The sequence below is a fragment of the Balaenoptera ricei genome, chromosome 8, assembly GCF_028023285.1.
Source record: "Balaenoptera ricei isolate mBalRic1 chromosome 8, mBalRic1.hap2, whole genome shotgun sequence".
Taxonomy (NCBI): domain Eukaryota; kingdom Metazoa; phylum Chordata; class Mammalia; order Artiodactyla; family Balaenopteridae; genus Balaenoptera; species Balaenoptera ricei.
The window spans coordinates 104,610,186-104,627,760 of record NC_082646.1 but is presented as its reverse complement, the minus strand read 5'-3'; the positions used below and the strand labels follow the sequence as shown (position 1 = coordinate 104,627,760).

At 51.2% G+C, this 17,575-nt stretch overlaps 2 protein-coding genes across 3 annotated transcripts; one reads left to right on the top strand and one right to left on the bottom strand.

Moving 5' to 3' along the window:
* The first annotated feature begins 5,523 nt into the window (after positions 1–5,523).
* On the top strand, positions 5,524–8,219 carry FTH1 (ferritin heavy chain 1). The gene is made up of 4 exons (XM_059931760.1): positions 5,524–5,858; positions 7,213–7,359; positions 7,673–7,798; positions 7,895–8,219. The coding sequence occupies exons 1-4, from the start codon at positions 5,745–5,747 to the stop codon at positions 8,057–8,059; spliced, it is 552 nt and encodes a 183-aa protein (XP_059787743.1). The 5' UTR covers positions 5,524–5,744; the 3' UTR covers positions 8,060–8,219.
* Positions 8,220–8,675: 456 nt separating this feature from the next.
* Positions 8,676–16,954, bottom strand: BEST1 (bestrophin 1). 2 transcript variants are annotated; one of them, XM_059929753.1, is made up of 10 exons: positions 16,803–16,954; positions 15,478–15,572; positions 14,641–14,874; positions 13,909–14,063; positions 13,431–13,508; positions 12,931–13,083; positions 12,632–12,712; positions 12,188–12,339; positions 9,760–10,416; positions 8,676–8,694 (listed from the first exon to the last, which is right to left on the bottom strand). In XM_059929753.1, exons 1-10 carry the CDS (start codon positions 16,952–16,954, stop codon positions 8,676–8,678), a joined length of 1,776 nt encoding a protein of 591 aa, XP_059785736.1. The 2 variants fall into 2 exon arrangements, with proteins under 2 accessions (XP_059785736.1, XP_059785735.1); XM_059929752.1 differs by lacking the exon at positions 8,676–8,694 and having other exon boundaries at positions 9,729–10,416.
* Between the last annotated feature and the right edge of the window lie 621 nt (positions 16,955–17,575).

Sequence of the window (17,575 nt, the reverse complement as noted above, 5' to 3'; positions counted from 1 at the left end):
GGGTGAACTAGATCCCTCTGTTCCAGGTCCAGCCTGGACACCCAGCCACACTACCAAATGTGGTTTACCCTATAGTAAAGCCCTCCAACGTTCCCCTCCCCTGGATGACAGAGCACTTTTGGAACCCAAGCCCAACCCCTCCAGCCCAGCAGAGTGCTGAGTCACGGTGGGGCAGCAGTTCTCCACCCCATTCCCCCACCTCTACCCCTTCCCGGATGAGCTGGTGTCCTCCAGAAACCACAGGCCTGGCTCTTCCCTAGCCTGAGGCTCCTCCCGCAGAGGCGGCTGTCCCCAGGGAGGCCAGCCAAACTCCCCACCTCCTCAGAGTCACGAGGAGCCGGGGCTGGAGGGGAGGGAGGCAGAATCCTGGTCAACAGAGGTCCAAAGACGAGGCCAGGGCTTCGGAATCTAGAGGCTTGGAGATGGCAGTTCTGACACCCCAGGGTTCCCAGAAGGTGTGGAACAGGCCCAAGCAAACACACACACACACACACACACACACACACACACACACACCCCAGCACAAGATTGCCCTTTCATTTTTCCCAGCCGGCCTCCCCCAGTGACCTTCTACATCCCAAGCTGACCCTCAGTTTTGCTGTGATGGTCACTGCAGCTGCATGTGTTTTAACCAAGCACGGAGCCAAGAAACCTCCTTTCTGCACCAGAACAACTTCCTTCCGGTGGGTCCAACTTCATGTTGTCTCTGTCCAATTGGATGTCCTGGAGGCCCTGAAACTCAGAAAATCCAGTGCAAAACCAAGCTGGCCTCCTTCAACAACCTTCCGCCCAAACTGCATTTCCTTCTGTGCCCCCATCCTCAGTGAATGGCAGCAGCAACTCAGCTGCCCGGGCCAGAAAGCTGGGGGCTCTCTTGCCCACCTGCCCCCACCCCTTACCACCCCCCTCCACAGCTATCCAATCAGCTACCTCATCCTGTCTGTTCTGTCTTCTCCATATCGCTCAAATCTGCTTTCTGTCTCTTCTACTCACTGAGAACTAGGGCTGTTACCTCCCAACAGGTACCCAGCCCTCTTGTCTGACTTTAAACTATCCTCCACATTCAATCATGCATCCATCCATTCATTCAACAAATACTGAGGACCAAGTTACAAGCATCTTGCAAAATGCTTGAAGTGCAGGATGGAGAAGACAGAACTAATGCCTGCCCACCAGGAGCTTACAGTATACGGCAGCAGGGAAGACGATCCAAAAGTGATCTATATGTCTACAATATATGGTTATACATACGAATATATATTGTATAGTATGGTTATTAATTTTCACTACTTAGCAAGCTACAAATACCAACTTAATTTAATTGTCATTTGTATTTTAACTTTGTTTACGACATCTTTTGTCTTACAGCTTTTCATTTTTGTTGTATGATTCCATCCATATGAAATTCTAGAACATTCAAAGTTAGTTAATATCAGAAGAGTGCTTGTCTTGAGGGGTATGGGGGAAATCTACTGGAAAGGGGTACAAATAAACTTTCTGGGATAATGGAAATGTTTTGCATCTTGTTTCAGCTGTATTCAAGTGTCAAAACACATTTAATGAAACACCTAAGATTCTGCATTTTACTTATGTTAATTATACCTTTACTTTAAAAAATTAAATCACTCATTTTTGCAAAGAAAAGAACAATTTTGTTGGCTTTTTACCTACTTGATACCAGTTAGCTTCATATTCCAATAACTATATCCACAATATTTTTCTAGATATGCCTCTCTCAAAGATTTAACTCCATGTATTTTGAATTCATCAAGCTTTGGTGGGACCACACCCTTTGCTCTTCCCCCCCCCAACCTCCCCCACCCCCCACCCCCACCCCCACCCCACCCCCACCCCCCCAACCCCTCCCACCACCCCCCAGCGCTTGGTCCAACTGAAAGGACTTCCTAGAAACTACCTTAATCCGTTCAAAAATTTTAACAAACTGTGTGACAGCCAAGCCCTTGATTTGGTCATGACCCTGAGGATTCATCTTAATCAGCCTTTGTTACTCAAAGTATTTCTTGGTTTTATTTTTTACTGGTTGAAAAAGACAAAGAGTTCTAACTTCAATACTACAAGTCCCAGAAATTTTGGATTCCCTATTTTCCTCTTCACTCCCACTGCCAAAGGGGCCAGTTCTGTTCTAAATTTATCTCTTTCCTGTAATCAAATGCACCTGATAACCAAGGCAGTCTAGTAACATTGTTTTGCAATATTGTTTCATTTTGGAGCTCTTTCAGGAATTGTAGTGTCATCGATTTTCTCTGCTTTGGCATATTCTTTGTTTTCTGAAGACTTGGACTTTACTTTTTCTTTGGTGTAGTTCAATAGTTGGTCCTTCTTGCTCTGCCATCGTGCAGATTTTCAAGTAGTCTTATCTGCCAACTGGCTTCTTTTTTATGACAGCCTCAGAAGAACACTCCCTACCCCCAAATTCTAAAAGATAATTTTCTGTATATTCTTCTAATGACTTTATAGGGTTTTTTGTTTTGTTTTGTTTTTTGTTTTTTTAAGGCTTGGATCTTTAGTCCATCTGGAACGTATTTTTGAAATGCTGAGTCATTTTTCACCACATGACTATCTATTGTTTCAACATCATTTGTTAAACCCCTTCTTTCTCTGCTAATTGAAATGCCACTTTAGCATGTGCCAAGTTCCCATTCATATGGGGGTAGGACTGTTTAGTTGCATTGATCTACTCACCTCTTCCTGTGCCAGTACCAACTGCTTTATAATATTATATTTATACTACTATTTTTTTTTATATCAGGGAGGACAAATCTAACCTCATAACATTTTTTTTTCCCCAAATGCTTATCAGCTTTTCTACACACTCTTCCAAATGAACTTTAGAATCATTTTGTTAAGGTTCCAAAAGACCACTGAGTTTTACAGAAATTGCACTGAATTTCTAAGCTAATTTGGGGAGAACTGACCTCTTTACAAAACTGAGGTTGGCTATGTAGAAACATGGTGTCTCTTCATCTATGCAAGTTTTCTTTTCTGTCCAGCAGTAAACATTTATAGTTTTCTTCACACATTTGGTAACTTTATTCCTAGGTACTTTAAGCTTTTGTTGCCATTGTAAATGAAGAATTTATTTCTCTCATTTCATCTGTCTAACTGGTTACTGACACATAGGAAAACTTTGCACCTGGTAACTTTGCCATACTCTTAACCCTTATAGTTTTTCTGTTGATTCGGTGTAAGATTTCTAGAAACAAAACTAACGTGGTTATTTCTCTGGCGAGAAATCCTTTAGGGTCTCCATGTCCTCCAGGATAAGATTTAACCCCTTTTTACGACACACAACCCTTCCTGACCTTGCCCCTATACTACCCTTCCAGGTTTCTCCAACATGGACTCTACTTTGAGGCCAACACATTTTCTTAAGGTGCCTTGGACAGGCCATGCATTTCCACACCTTATACCTTTACATATGCTGCTCTCTCTGCTTGGAATTCCCTCCTCATCTCCCTCCTCCCTTTCACCTTTTACTTTTCCTTCTTTTACTTGTCCTTGAACTAAGTGACACTTAGTTCAAATGTCACTTTCTTTTCTTTTTTAATATTTATTTATTTTACTTATTTATTTTCCTAATTTTTTTTTTTTTTTTTTTTGGCTGCATCGTGTCTTAGTTGCGGCACACGGGATCTTTGTTGAGGCATACGGGATCTTTTCATTATGGCCCTCAGTCTGCTCGGGTTTCTCTCTAGTTGCGGCTGTCGGGCTTCTCTCTAGTTTTGGCAAGCGGGTTTTCTCTTCTCTAGTTGTGGTGCGCGGGCTCCAGAAAGAGTGTGCTCTGTAGTTTGTGGCATGTGAGCTCAATAGTTGTGGCATGCGGGCTTAGTTGCCCTGCATGTGGGATCTTAGTTCCCTGACCAGGGATGGAACCCACATCCCCTGCATTGGAAGGTGGATTCTTTACCACTGGACCACCAGGAAGTCCCCCTCAAGTGTCACTTTGTTAGGGAAGCTTTCCCTGACTTCCTATCCCAGACTGGGTAAGGCACCCCTTGTCTGTATTCTCCCACCATCCTTCTGCTTGCTTTATCATATGTAGCTCTAGCCCCATTAAAAATTTTTTTCCTTAAAGTAACACATGTTCATTTTGAAATGAATAACAGATGCAAGAGAGAAACTGCCATAATTCCATCAGCAACTTAATATTTTAGTAAAGTTCCTTTTTTAAAGTTTTTTAAATTGAAATATAGTTGATTTACAATGTTGTTAATTTTTGCTGTACAGCAAAGTGATTCAGTTATAGAGACATACAATCTTTTTCATTCTTTCTTTTTTTAATTGAAATTTTAAAAAAATGTTTTTTAAAGGTTTGGAAGTCCAGCTTCCAGTTGCATGTTTGTGAACATCCTGAAAAGGTACTTGGGTAGGTCTCCCACCCATGTGTTGAAGAACCTGGCTAAGAATAGTGACCCTGAGGAGAGCAGACTAGGGCGCAGGCGCTCGGCCTGGCTCTGTCCAGTTCTGCCATCCACGAATTCACACCCATTCACTGCTGGGGACACTACTGCAAGCCACACGCAGTGCCCCTGTGTCCCACCCCACCCCCCAGGATCCCAGGCATCTGTCGCGCACATTCGTTCAGCGCCATTAGCTTCTCTCCAAGGACAACCTGGGGGTGTCTCCCTGTAGGGCCTGGGACTGGGGCCAATAAAAGAGGCCTTTTCAAAATGACCTCGCGGCATCCTTTCCAGACCCAAGCGGCTTCTTCTCTATTTTCTAACCCCTGGTCTCTGAGCTTTAAGCTACCGGCGATTTCCTCAGAATTCAATGGCTTATCCCCACGGTTCCCTCGGGAAGGCGGTCTCCGCAGTCTCTCGGGAAACACGGTCCGCCCAGCCTTTGTTGTATCAAATGCACGAGGAGCCATGTTTGCTTTCAGCAAAAGACGGACCGGGTCGCCGGAGCCGGAAGAGGGGCCGACCCGCGACGGGCCGTGGGCCCCACCCCGCCTGCATTCGGTCCCTTTCTAAGCTTTGAGGAAAAGAAATTGAGCCCTTTCGCAGCCCGACCTCTGACTCACTCGGCCTCCTCGGGCCCACGTTCACCCTCCAGGTTCCCTATTTGCATCACGAAGTAATCACCTCGGGGTGTGGCAACTGCGGCTCTACTGCTCTGATTTTTAACGTGCCCTTGGCCAAGAGTCTCAGGGTGCCTTCTGGGACCTCGGAATCGCCCTGACGCCCCCGGGGCCAGGGGCAGTTTCCTGTCGGTTTCAACACCCAGGACACCACCGGGGTCACGGCTCCGAGCTGGGCTTCCTGACCCCGCTCAGGCTTTCTCTCCAACCCCACGAAACGAGCGCCACGCTCCACGGAACAAGCTGCAGCTTACAGGCCCCTCCAGACCCCGCACCGCCACCCCCACCCCTCCTTCTCCACCCCCCACTCCTTCTCCACCCCCCCAGCAGGGCGGGGCCGCGCGCCCACCGGAAGGGGCGGGGCTCAGCTCGGCGGGCGGGCGGCGTGATTGGCCGCGGCGGGCCTGACGCCCATTCCCGCTATAAGAGCCGGGCAATAGTCACCTGCGCCACAGTCCTCGCGGAGAGTTGCCGCGGTTTCCTGCTTCAACAGTGCTTGGACGGAACCCGGCGCTCGTCCCTCGCTCCGGCAGGCTGCTCAGAGCCAGCCCTCGCCACCACCTGACAACGCCCTCCGACCGCCCCAAGGTCCCCGCCGCCGTTACAGCGCCGCGCAGCCACCGCCTCACCTCAGCCGCCCGCCATGACGACCGCGTCCCCTTCGCAGGTGCGCCAGAACTACCACCAGGACTCGGAGGCCGCCATCAATCGCCAGATCAACCTGGAGCTTTACGCCTCCTACGTCTACCTGTCCATGGTGAGCGCGGGCGGGCCCACGGGGCACGGGCGCGGCCTCCCTGGCGGCAGGGCGGGGGTGTGGCTACGGGGAGAGCCCTCCCGCCTCCCGCCTCCCGCCTCCCGCCTCCGTGCGCCCTTCTGGAAAATGGAGGCTGCTCAGGGTCTTCCAGGACTCCTGCGCAGAAATTCTGAGTAGTTGCCCCCTGGGAGTGCTCCCTCGTGGGCCAGGGCCGCCTCTGCGCACCCCAGTTTATTTAAAGAGACCTGAGTTTTCTGCCAGGGTTGCCACACTTGCCACCAGTACGATCCTGTAGTTAGGAAGGTGGATTTTCGCATTTGTATCCCTTCTGTATCCGATCACGTGATGGGGGGAGCGGTGCTGAGGAGGTCCGGCTCCCATCCCCCTGAGTCTGGCGGAGCCTGCTGGGTAATGGTGTCCAACTATGGGGGCTGGTGCGAAGTGGTTTATCTCGTGGGCCGAACCGCCGCCTCCACCTCTCTGCTCTGCTTATCTCTCAGTCCCGCTTGAATTGAAGCATATCTCTAGAAATCTCCCGTTCAGCCGACACCGAGTTGTCTGCTACTCGTATTCTTTATCTTTTTTGTGTCTAAGGGTTGTGGTGTAATTGAACCTTTAGTTCTTGGATACAGTCCACCAACAGTTACGGGGCCTGAAAATTTTCCATGCAGTAATCGGTGGAATCAGTTTTCCAAAATTCTGGTTTTAAGCGGTGTGGTAGGAGCTTTAGTTAGAATTGTCTTACTACGTTTTGCACATCATCCAAGAATAGATGTGTTCCGGATGGGTTTGGAATGCGCCTGGATTTCTATGACTGTCATTCCATTTCAGGAACAACTGAATACAGCAAGGGTGTAAAAGAGACTCATTTTTGTTTTCTACTGGTGACATATTTACATATGTTGGCATTGTCCACAACTATTACGTTGCCTAGTGGGTTAATTTTATAAATCCATCAGCGTGTTGTAAGCTGGCAGCTTATGGGTTACTCAGGAAGGAGGGGGAGAAGGCACTAACAGTGGAGGGTAAATACTCCAACATCTCTTCAACCAAATTTGACAGGGGCTGTAAGAACTTTACTCTGCATTTACACAGATGCTTAAGATGTTCCGTGGTGGAGGCAATTCCCATGATATTCTAACGGTTTCTTGTAGCAAACTTTCAGTTTCAAGGACCAAGTTTCATTTTTGTGTTTCAGAGTAAAAACTAATTACTGTTGTGTTCAATCCAGGAACACACCCTGCTCCAGTCTTCCTATGCTCAGACCCTTTTTTGCTGGGCTTTGAGAAGGAAGGCTAGGCTAGCAGACTGCCTTCCTTTGGGAATCCCTAACGTGTTCATGTACCGCTTTCAGTCGTACTATTTTGACCGCGATGATGTGGCATTGAAGAACTTTGCCAAATACTTTCTTCACCAATCTCATGAGGAGAGGGAACATGCCGAGAAACTGATGAAGCTGCAGAACCAGCGGGGTGGCCGAATCTTCCTGCAGGATATCAAGGTGAACGGAAGATCCTAGGGTCGTCGTGCCTCATCTGTCTAGCAGTCCTCTGACGTCAGAAATCACTGAACCCAGCAGTTACCCTTATCAGATGAGGATACACGGGGCTTTTGTCTTTTGTGCTTTTTCAGGCCTACCGCGTAAGCTAAAGTTGGCAGACAGTAATGGGCAAGGATATTAAGTTGGAAACGGTTGTTGGGGGAAGTTGGCTGTTACTTTTGCCAAGCGCGGTTGTTGCACATTAGATGCTTGCTGATTTGTGGTTTAAGTGGTAGAGGTTGCAGATGCACTGACTTAACCTCCTCTCATTCAGAAACCAGACCGTGATGACTGGGAGAATGGGCTGAATGCAATGGAATGTGCGCTACACTTGGAAAAAAGTGTGAATCAGTCACTACTGGAACTGCACAAATTGGCCACTGAGAAAAGTGACCCCCATGTGAGTATTGGCAACCTGGGAGTAAATGGAGGAAATCATTTGCCTTACGGGTTGGGGAAGCTTCCCGGTAACTTTTTTCCTTGTTCTCTTTTCTAGTTGTGTGACTTCATTGAGACTCATTACCTGAATGAGCAGGTGAAATCCATTAAAGAATTGGGTGACCACGTAACCAACTTGCGCACGATGGGGGCCCCCGAATCTGGCATGGCACATTATCTCTTTGACAAGCACACCCTGGGAAATAGTGATAATGAAAGCTAAGCCTTAGGCTGGCTTCCCGTAGCCACGGGAGTGACTTCCCTGGTCACCAAGGCAGTGCATGCATGTTTGGGTTACCTTTACCTTTTCTGTAAGTTGTACCAAAACATCTACAAGTCCTTTCCTTAGTATCATTCCTTCAAATAAAGTAATTTGGTACCCAGCTGTTGTCTTTGAGTTCTTGGGATGGGCTAGAAATGTATCTAGGCCATCTTTATTAAATTTGTAAGTGCCACCATGGTTTAGTCACACTAATCAAAGTGAAATGCTTAGGAGGATTTGTATTTACTTATTAAATTCTTTAGTTTGGGAAAGATACCAAGGCTTGGGTGTTTTGAATTCAGACAGGACTTAAGGATTCCTGATTCTGAATTAGGTGTTTTATATGTTTGCAGCAGCTCTGGCTTTCTCAATTTATATGTACAAAAAGCATTTTAAGGCTTAAAGTAGACTTGAAGCTACTGATTCTTGTTCTCCATCAAGGTAACCATTTAATTCAGGCTGTCGTAGGGACATATTCTTCAGTGTGGACAGCTGTATGGCTATGACTGGATCAGTGTCCTGCTGGTGTACACGCAGGTAGGACCAGGCCGGTGAAGCATCCCCCTTGGGAAACAGGCTAGGAATGTGCTTCATCCCTGGTGAGAATTTGAGAAAGTTTACATGAGTATGGAAAGATACTTTCATTTCAATAGGAAAATAGCTGCAGTAGGAGGGAAAAGGTTGAGACATTTTGAATATTAACCAGTGAGTAGTGTTAGAAGACTGTGGAGCCATCTGGGTCCTTGCTAATCAACTACATTAACATTGTTTCCTAAACCAGCCACAGTGATTTGTAAAAGTTTCAGTCTAGCCCTTAGAAGTATGACAGGTGGTAGGCCTTTTCAGTTTTCAATACAAAGCTGGGTATTCTGACCTCAGAATAACTGCTTGAGAATCATTAGAAATGAGAAGTTACACTTCCCCTTTCACATCGTGATTGGGGGGTGGGGTGGGGGGGTGGATCTAATGGGGTGAGTGAGTGTCTAAGAAATCTGGAATAAAGGCAAACATCTGGTGGTACTGTGACAGCTTTAGGTTGACCTCAAAGATGCATGAAGAGCTCATTTAAGTTCAGAAGTCTTTTGGTGAGGTCCCCAAAGCAGTAAGATACCCCAAGGGACCTCGATTGCCCCCACCTTATCTGCCAGTTCCCAGGAGTGTGGCACCCTTTCCAGGAGTGCTTCAGGACCACCATTGGTTATGGGAGAGTGCTCATATGCGACCTCCCAGCTAAGCCTGGGCCGTAAGTTGAGTTCTTGGGCTACAGTCTAGAGCCCCGAGTTCTGCCTGTGTTTCTGTGTCTGCCACCCCTGCTTAAAGTGAGCTGGGCCCACTGGTAACGTCTGCCCATCTAAGCCTGGCCTAGTGGCCCTTTGGCGTTATTCTTGGCGGTGCAACTTCATCTTCCTGTACCTGGGGCCCGGAGAAGTCTTGGTGAGTCAAGCTCTTGGGTGAAATAAGCAAAAGTGGCCAACACTTCCCTAGAGCCCCTGCTGCGGCGGCCAGGTGCGTGCCCCAAGCCAGTGCGGGGCATGCCCTGGCAGCCATAGGACCATAGGAAAACCGGGGAAGTAGGGTGGGCTTCAGAGCAAGGGAAGCTGGTGGGGACCACCCCTGGTGGGCTGGGGGTTCAGTGACCCTGGTTTGGGTAGAGGACACACCTGTTTTCCAAGGCCCAATAGGGATCGCCCCGATCTTTGAGAATAGTGTGTATGTTGCTTGTCGACTGTCCCAAATGCGGTTCTCTGAGATGTTCAGGGGCCTCTGACATGTCCGTCAGGTTAAACTCAACAGTCTTCCTCCTCACGTGACTCACTTCCGGCTGCTCTTCTGAGGCCCCAGCACTCTCTGGGAGCAATTCAACGCTCTTCTTGGACCTGGGCGTTGCAGGCTGGAGGCTTTGGTCTTCGACAGTGTCATCTATGCCTGCGACTTTGCGGAGACTTGAGGGTGCTGACTGTCCAGGTGGGAAGACCACAGGGGTGTGGCTGAGGGGTGTCTGGGGGGCACTGTGGTAGCCTGACCTCCCGTACAGCACAGCAGACTGGAAGGCTTCCCCCCCTTTCCAGGCCTTGCTGTCTTCCTGATCACTGGTGTCCTGTCCGGCTCCCCCGGGGTTCCTGGGCTGGCCCTCACGGGAAAGGACTTCTTTCTTCGGCCACAGTAGTTTGGTCTTTGAGTTTGTCCTGGGGGGCTGGCGGTCATGGGATTGCAGCCCTAGGAAGCGGCCGGTGATGCCAGGGTGAGCCCTCTCCTCCTCCTCCTCCTCCTCCTCCTCCTCCAGATCTGGCTGAAACTCCATATCCTCCTTATCCAGACTGCAAAGAAACAGGAGACTCGGGTTAGCGGGCCGCCAATGGCCTGAAGCCTGACTTGACTTCTCCCTTACCCTCCCTTCTCTCTCCCTCTGGCCCAAGGCCCAGGACACACAGTCTTCCTCACCTCACCTTTGACTCACCTCTCTGCAGATCCATCCTGGACCTCTCAGTTAATCCCTCCTGGCCGAGCTCACCTCTGTGGCTCCCTCTTGCCCATGTTAACATCCAAACTCCCTAGCCTGGTATTTACGGGCTTCCTCTTCAGCACCCGCATTTTCCCTTTAAAACCCCTCACTCCAGGCAATCTGAACTACTCTTCCCCAGGTATGGTCACGTGAGGCCCAGGAGTGACTCTGAGTAAGCCAGGGATTTGTGGTTCCCACTGGGGAGCAGTATCCCCCCCGGAGAGAAGTCTGGCTTCCTGGGAGCCTAAAGCCTTTACTCTGCAAGAGAAAGCCTACCCGCCCCTGAATGAGGCCACCTTTGCCCATGTCCAAATTCTCCCCATGCTTCAAGGCCCAGCTCCAGGTGCAGCTGGAGGCCACCTCTCAGGCAGCCCAGGGTGGTCTCTGTTCTGTACTCTGTCCCTTGCCCAGGCATCCAGTACTTCGTACCTTGTATCCAGAGTCTGGGCCCTGGGTTTGAACTCCCTCACTAAATCGTGTGTTTCTTGGAGGCAAGGTCTGTGTGTTATTATTCTCTGTTATCGTCCTTCCCCAGCAGCTGGGCTACAAACCATGGAAAACTCAGAGGCGGCCTCCAGCAATGTTTCTGACCTAAGCAAGCCTCCATCCTTGATCATCTGATCACTCATCCAAACCTTCCTCACACCAACTAGAGACTCTAGCTAATTCTAATTACAGCTTAATAGGATATTCGGTTCTTAAAAAGGGAACAGTGCTTTTAATACTGTGGAAGAAAACCTTGATGGGATAGACCCTGAGATGCAGCAAACACTCTCGAAAGTCCTCTCCACTCTGTCATCCTAGGGAGAGGGAGCTGTCGGGGGCGCCCCTCCAGCCCGCTGTGGCCCAGCTACAGCTCAAAAGGGATTCTAACCAAATCAGAGAAAGAGGACCCATGTGGGGGAAAATGCGGCTGCTGTGGGCTGACCTGAGGCCCGTACTCTGTAGCAAGAAGTCTATTCAGAAGGTACCTGTGATGACCCAGCCTCTTGCTTGCTCCCTTGCCCAGGGAACCCCACTCCCACTCCCCATCCCAACACCCTGGCTGATCAGAAAACATAGTTCAGAACCAGAGTCAGGAACCAGGCCCTGACATCCCAGCTGCATCACTAATCACTGACTGCCCTTGAGTAAGTCCCTTCTCTCTCTAAGCCTCAGTTTTCAACTCTGGATAAGGGGGTGGGGCTTAGATTGGAGACTACCTAAGAGCCCTTATAGCTTTAAGAGTCCTTACACAGCACAAGGTAAGGGTTAAGGGTGTGGAGTTGGAACCAGACATACCTGGCCCACCCGTGCTGCTTCCTAGCTATGTGACCTTGGGTTGGGCAACTGACTTAACCTCTCTGAACCTGGACTTAATCATCTGAAAATTGGAGATAACAAACCAAGGTTATTGGAGCAGGGCGGGGGGGTGGGGGGGTGGGGGGGTGGGGTGGGAAATAGCTAATATATGTAAAGAGCTTAGTACAACGCCCAGCACTTAATAGGCACCCAATATGCATTAACTAATGCTATTCTAAGTTCTTAGGCAGGCCCTTGCACTTGGGGTTTTCTACCCACTGAAGTGGTTCCCTGGCACTTCCCACCTGATGTTGAAGGTGGAGCCAAAAAAGGAGGGCCGACGAGACTGGGCAGAAGCGGCTGTGTAGGGGGGTTGTGGTTCTGGCTCGTTCCAGTACATATCTCGCTCCATCGGCGGCAGGTCCTGGTGCATCTCATCTACAGCCAACAGGGACACCTGGTCGTCGGGGACAGAGGGAGAAGTCCAACAGAAAGGTCAGCCCAAGCAGGACCATGAATTTGCCAGGTGACTCGGAGAGGTCACTTCTCTCTCTCTGGGCCTCAGTTTCCCTTCCTGTGAGATGGAGAGACTGATGCAGCCTGTAGCCTCAAAAGTTAGGCTGAGAATCCTGTGAGTAAATGGTTGGGGGGCAGTTCACTGTGAGGCCTCCCTACGGAACTGTGGGGCCCCCTCCCCGGGTCCAGTTTGGGGAGGGGCTGTGGGACAGGCTCTCCTCCTCCCCTCATACCTGCAAACTCCTGTCGACAATCCAGTTGGTCTCAAAGTCATCATCGTCCTCTCCGAACGGGTTGATGAGCTGCTCTGCCACCTTGGGGGTAGGTGAGGCTCTGGAAACCCCCAGGCGGGACCCCTTGCAGCCTTGCTCCCACCCTTAAACCTTGGCTCCTGCCATGTCCACCTCTCCACCCCCCTCAGTGATGCCCTTCCTGCCTGACCACTGTCTCCAAAGCCACTACGTAGGGACCCCCCTCTCCTAACTGGCCGTGACTCCCTGGGCCACAGCTGGCCTTGTCCCGGGAGGCTCACCTTCAGCCAGCCAGCATAGAAGAAGAACTGCAGGAATGTGAAGAGGGGTACAACGAGGTCCATCTCGTGGCCGGGGTAGGCCTTGGCTGGGTTCAGAAACTGCCGCCCAATCAGGCAAGCCAGGAAGAAGCTGTATACCGCCACGGTCACCACCTGGGAGGGAAAGGAGGTGTCGGCAGAAATGGGCTGGGTGGGGACCGTGGGATCAGGAAGCTCTCTAGGCTGGGAGGACAGGTCTTGCTCTGACTTGCACACTTGTGTGACTTTGGGTCTCTGTGGTCTCCTCTTTAAAATGGGGATGATCACACTGCCTCCACCACCTGGACCAGGCAGGAACCTGGACTCTTTGAACTTAGCACTAGAGACAACCTGCAAAGTCCAGACCTGACTCCCAGGGTGAGCCTCTTCTTCAGCCTCTCAGTGAGCCCTTCCCATCATAGGCTGCTTCCCGGGTCCTCCTCAGTTTCCCAAAGGGGCAGCTTCACCAGCCTAGTCCTCACCTGAGTGTACACCAGTGGGATACTGATCCAGTCGTAGGCATACAGCTGTCCACACTGAGTACGCAAGGTGTTCATTTCCTAGGGTAGCGGGGGCAGGAGGGAAGGTTGGGCCTTTGACCATCACCTGCTCTCCCAGGCTCACCCCCCAGCTCTTCCCCAGATACCAGGGTCTCGTGCTCATGGTCCAGCCCTGGCTGTGTGGTCATGGACAGCTCACTTAACCTCTCTGTGCCTCAGCCACCTCAACTATCAAAAAGGTACCAGGATCTCAGAGGTTCACTTTAGAGAGGGGAGGGGAGGGGAAATTGGAAAGGGGACACCTTGGGCTATGGAATCCTGTTGGAAAAGATCCTACAGTCCCAAGGCGGGCTCTGGGAAGACCCTCAGAGGCTCAAACTTTCTCTTTGTAGAAAGCCTGTTCCACGTGGGGCATGACCCTCCCGGCTCTGCAGCAGCCCCATGTGTGTAGCGGGCTCACGTTGAGCAGGCTCTGGAGCAGGACAGGGTCCCGGATTCGACCTCCAATCCAGGCCTTCGTTGACAGGTTGGCAAACCACACCCAGGGCATCCAGAATGAGTTGTGTCGCAAGCTCAGTTTTTGTAAGTGCTTGTGTTCCGAGGGGGTCATAAAGCCTGCGGGGTAGAGTGGAGAAGACAGCGGGTAGGGGAACCTGCAGAAGGGGTGGCTGGCCAGGCCCTGCTGGGTGGGACCCAGAGTTCAAACCAAGTCCCTGCTGAGCCCACAGGAACCTCAGAGCTCCTTTGCCATCCTCTTTCTTTCAACAAATTATCACTGCGTGTCTACTATGTGCTGATCTGGGCTAACCAGGATCAGGTCAGGAAAGGCCAGAGAGTGAGACTGCTGACGTACAGACTGGAAACCGGAGAACAGGAAGGGGAAGGGCAGTTCCCAGTTCCCAAAGCCCCACTCTGGCCCTCAACCCTCACTCTTCCCTCATCCCTCAAGAGTCCTTAGCCCTATCTCAAAGCCCTATCTTCCGACAGTCTGTTCCTGGCCTCTCCCCACCTTCAGACCCCTGACTTCGCCCCGCCCAATTCAGGTCCCCCACCCCACCCCAGGTCTCGACCCCACCCCGCTCCTGGTCCCACCCAATCCTCAGCCCTGGGGCCTCTGACTCCACCCATCTGCAGCTGCGGCCCCGCCCCTGTCAGCCTCTGGCTCCGCCCACCGCCCCCGGCCCCCGCCCACCTGCTTTCACCAGGTGTTGGGGACTGGGAAAGCGTTTGTAGACCGCAGCACTGACGCTACGCAGGATGAGCACGTTGCCCAGGTTGGCGTAGCGCATGAGCGTGCGCCGCAGCAGCCGGCCCTGCTCGTCCTTGCCCTCGACGAAGCACGACACCAGGTTCATGAGGCGGTCGGGCCATGGCAGGTTCTCATATTGGTTCCACCAGCGGGTCACGACCAGTGTCACGTAGAAGCCTGGGCAGGAGGGGCGGGAGGGGGGCGGGGGCGCGAGGGGCGAAGGCCCACGCTGCGGCCAGAGCGCAGCGAGGGCGACGCCTCGGTTCCTCCATCTTTCTAATGGGGCTGGGCCCAGCACCAACCCTCCTGGAGGGCGCTCGGGAAGGGGAGACCATCAGAGACTCGCATGAAGGCACGAGAGACTTGAGTTCTCTCTCTGGCCCCGCTTGCTTTCCCCGAAATCCGCCAGGTACCTCCCCTCCTGCGCAAGGCTCCAGAGACTACTGTAATGTCGGCGCTGCCCTCAGAAAGTGGGGTCTTAGCAGAAACTAACACAGCGATGTAAAGCAGTTATGCTTCAATAAAGATGTTTAAAATAATAATAATAAAATAAATTTAAAAAAAGAAAGTGGGGTCTTGAGTGTTAATAGCAGGACAGCCTTCCTAACGTCTAACTTCAGTCCCTCTGGCTGCAGGCTCCCTGTTTCCCTGAACCACCGAGAGGCACTGACATGCCACTGGCCTTCCCCAGCTAGCTCTTCACGATCTGCCTGCCTGGAGCCTGGAGCCTGGAGCCTGGAGCAGCCACTGGGACCCCAACACGCGGAAGGGGGAGCTCACCCAGCACGAAGGAAATGGGGATGAGCTGGATGTAGCTGTCGCAATGCAGAGTCAGCTTCTCAAAAATCACCTGCTGATCGTCCGTGAGGGCCATCCTGGGGGAGGCGAGGGGCGGGGGGAAAGATGTGTAGACACTGGGAGGAGATGGCTGAGACCGGTCCCAGGTCCAGCCAGGCCCGGGGTAGGAGAGTGGCAGCCTCACCTCCTCCCTATCCCTTTCACTGGCCTGCCTGGGGCCCCTCCTCTGGCCTGAGCCAGGTCCCCCTCTTTCTCCCGCAGCCCCGAAACCCCAATGGGGCCTCTGCTCCATGCCTGGAGGAGAAACCCTCAGGAGGTTTTCTATGAGGTGGAGGAAGGCAGGTCCTGCTGAAGGGGTCAGTTTTAGGCACCGCTGACCTTTTTAAAGGATCCAAAAGACAGTTGTTTGAAAGCAGGTTGAAATAAGGAGTGTTTGGTCTTTAAAAAAAAATATCTGGTAGGGAGGGATGAACCGGCAGAGCACAGAGCAATGAAATTGTTCTGTACAACACTGTAATGGTGGATACAAGTCATTATACATTTGTCCAAACCCATAGAATGTACAACACCAAGAGTGAATCCTAATGGGAACTATGGACTTTGGGTGACAATGATGTGTCCGTGTGTGTGGGTTCATCTGTCATCATAAATGTCCCACACTGGGGTGGGATGTTGATAGTTGGGGAGGCCTGAGTGGGTGGGGCAGGAGGGGTGGGGTATATGGGAACTCTCTGTACCTTCTGCCCAGTTAAGCTACGAACCTAAAACTGCTCTAAAAAATAAAGTCTTAATTTTTTTAAAGTATATCGATACCCTAGTAACAACCAAAGAAAATGAACGTGCTTTGTTATTAGTATTATCATTATGAACTCAAGAGTTTTATGTATTTGATATTTTTCAATGCATTGCCATCATTAATGCTTTTTCCATTAAAAATGCTATCATATATTCTGTGGTTTTAGCTGTCTTTTATTGTTTAAATAAACATTTTTATTGGGAAAAAGAAAGTATGATATGGGCCTGTGAGACTATGTGGGATTCAGGGAAACAGGCTGACTGAGTGGGACTAGGTAAGGCCTGGGTTCCAAGGCCCCTCCCTCGGTTTGAAGAAAGGGTGTTTGAGATGCTCCGACCTGCACAGAGTTGCCCCCCAAGGCTGCCTCCTTTTCTCTCCTCCCCAGCCCCCAGGCCTCAGGCCCCACGGTTTGACCACAAGCCCAGCTCAGCCTTATGGGTCTCTGTGCATTGGCCCCCTAGATGGCTGGGAGGCACCCAGGAGCTCCAAGCCCTGGCTTGTCCCCCTGTACCTGTAAATGAAGCGGATGATGTAGTAGCAGATTAGGAAAATGAGGAACTCGCCATAGAGCAGCTTGTAGATGCTGCCTCGCCAGCACAGCAGCAGGCGGGAGAAGGAGCCTAAACGGGCATTAGCCACTTGGCTTGAGTAGGTGACGGTCATGGCCAGGCACTGAGCTGCAGCAGGAGGGCTTGGGTGCTGGTGAACAGACAGAGAAGGATACTGATGGGGGGGCCGGGAAGGAGCAGGGACCTCTTCAGAATCTTTCCAGGACTCGTGAGTGACCTTATCCAGGACCCTTCCCTGCTCTGGGCCTCAGCTCTCCCATCCGGACACTGGGAGGGGGGCGGTGAGGTGACCTCCAAGAAGCCAGGAAAGTGAGCTCAGGGACTGTCCATAGCCTTGGCACAGAAGACACAGAGAGGTCTGTGCCCTTAAATTGTATCACAAAGGCAACAACAGAAATGTCCACATGCTAGGCTCCTTCCTGTGTTATGAGCCCATCACGTTCAGTAGCTCCCCAAGCTCCATCAACCACCCTGGCGTGAGAACTGGTAAGGGGCGTGGTCAGCCTTGGCCACCACCCTGTCCCCCATGCCCAGAACAGAGCCTGGCTGGTGGAGATGTTTACTGAACGGTGGCCCCAGGGCCTTTCCACCTGCTGATCCTCCTTCCTGGGGGACGCTCGTCCTAATCTAACTGTATGGCTCACTCCCACTTCAGATCACCTCCTCAGAAAGGATATCCCCAACCACGCTACCTGGAAATAACATCCTAGTACCA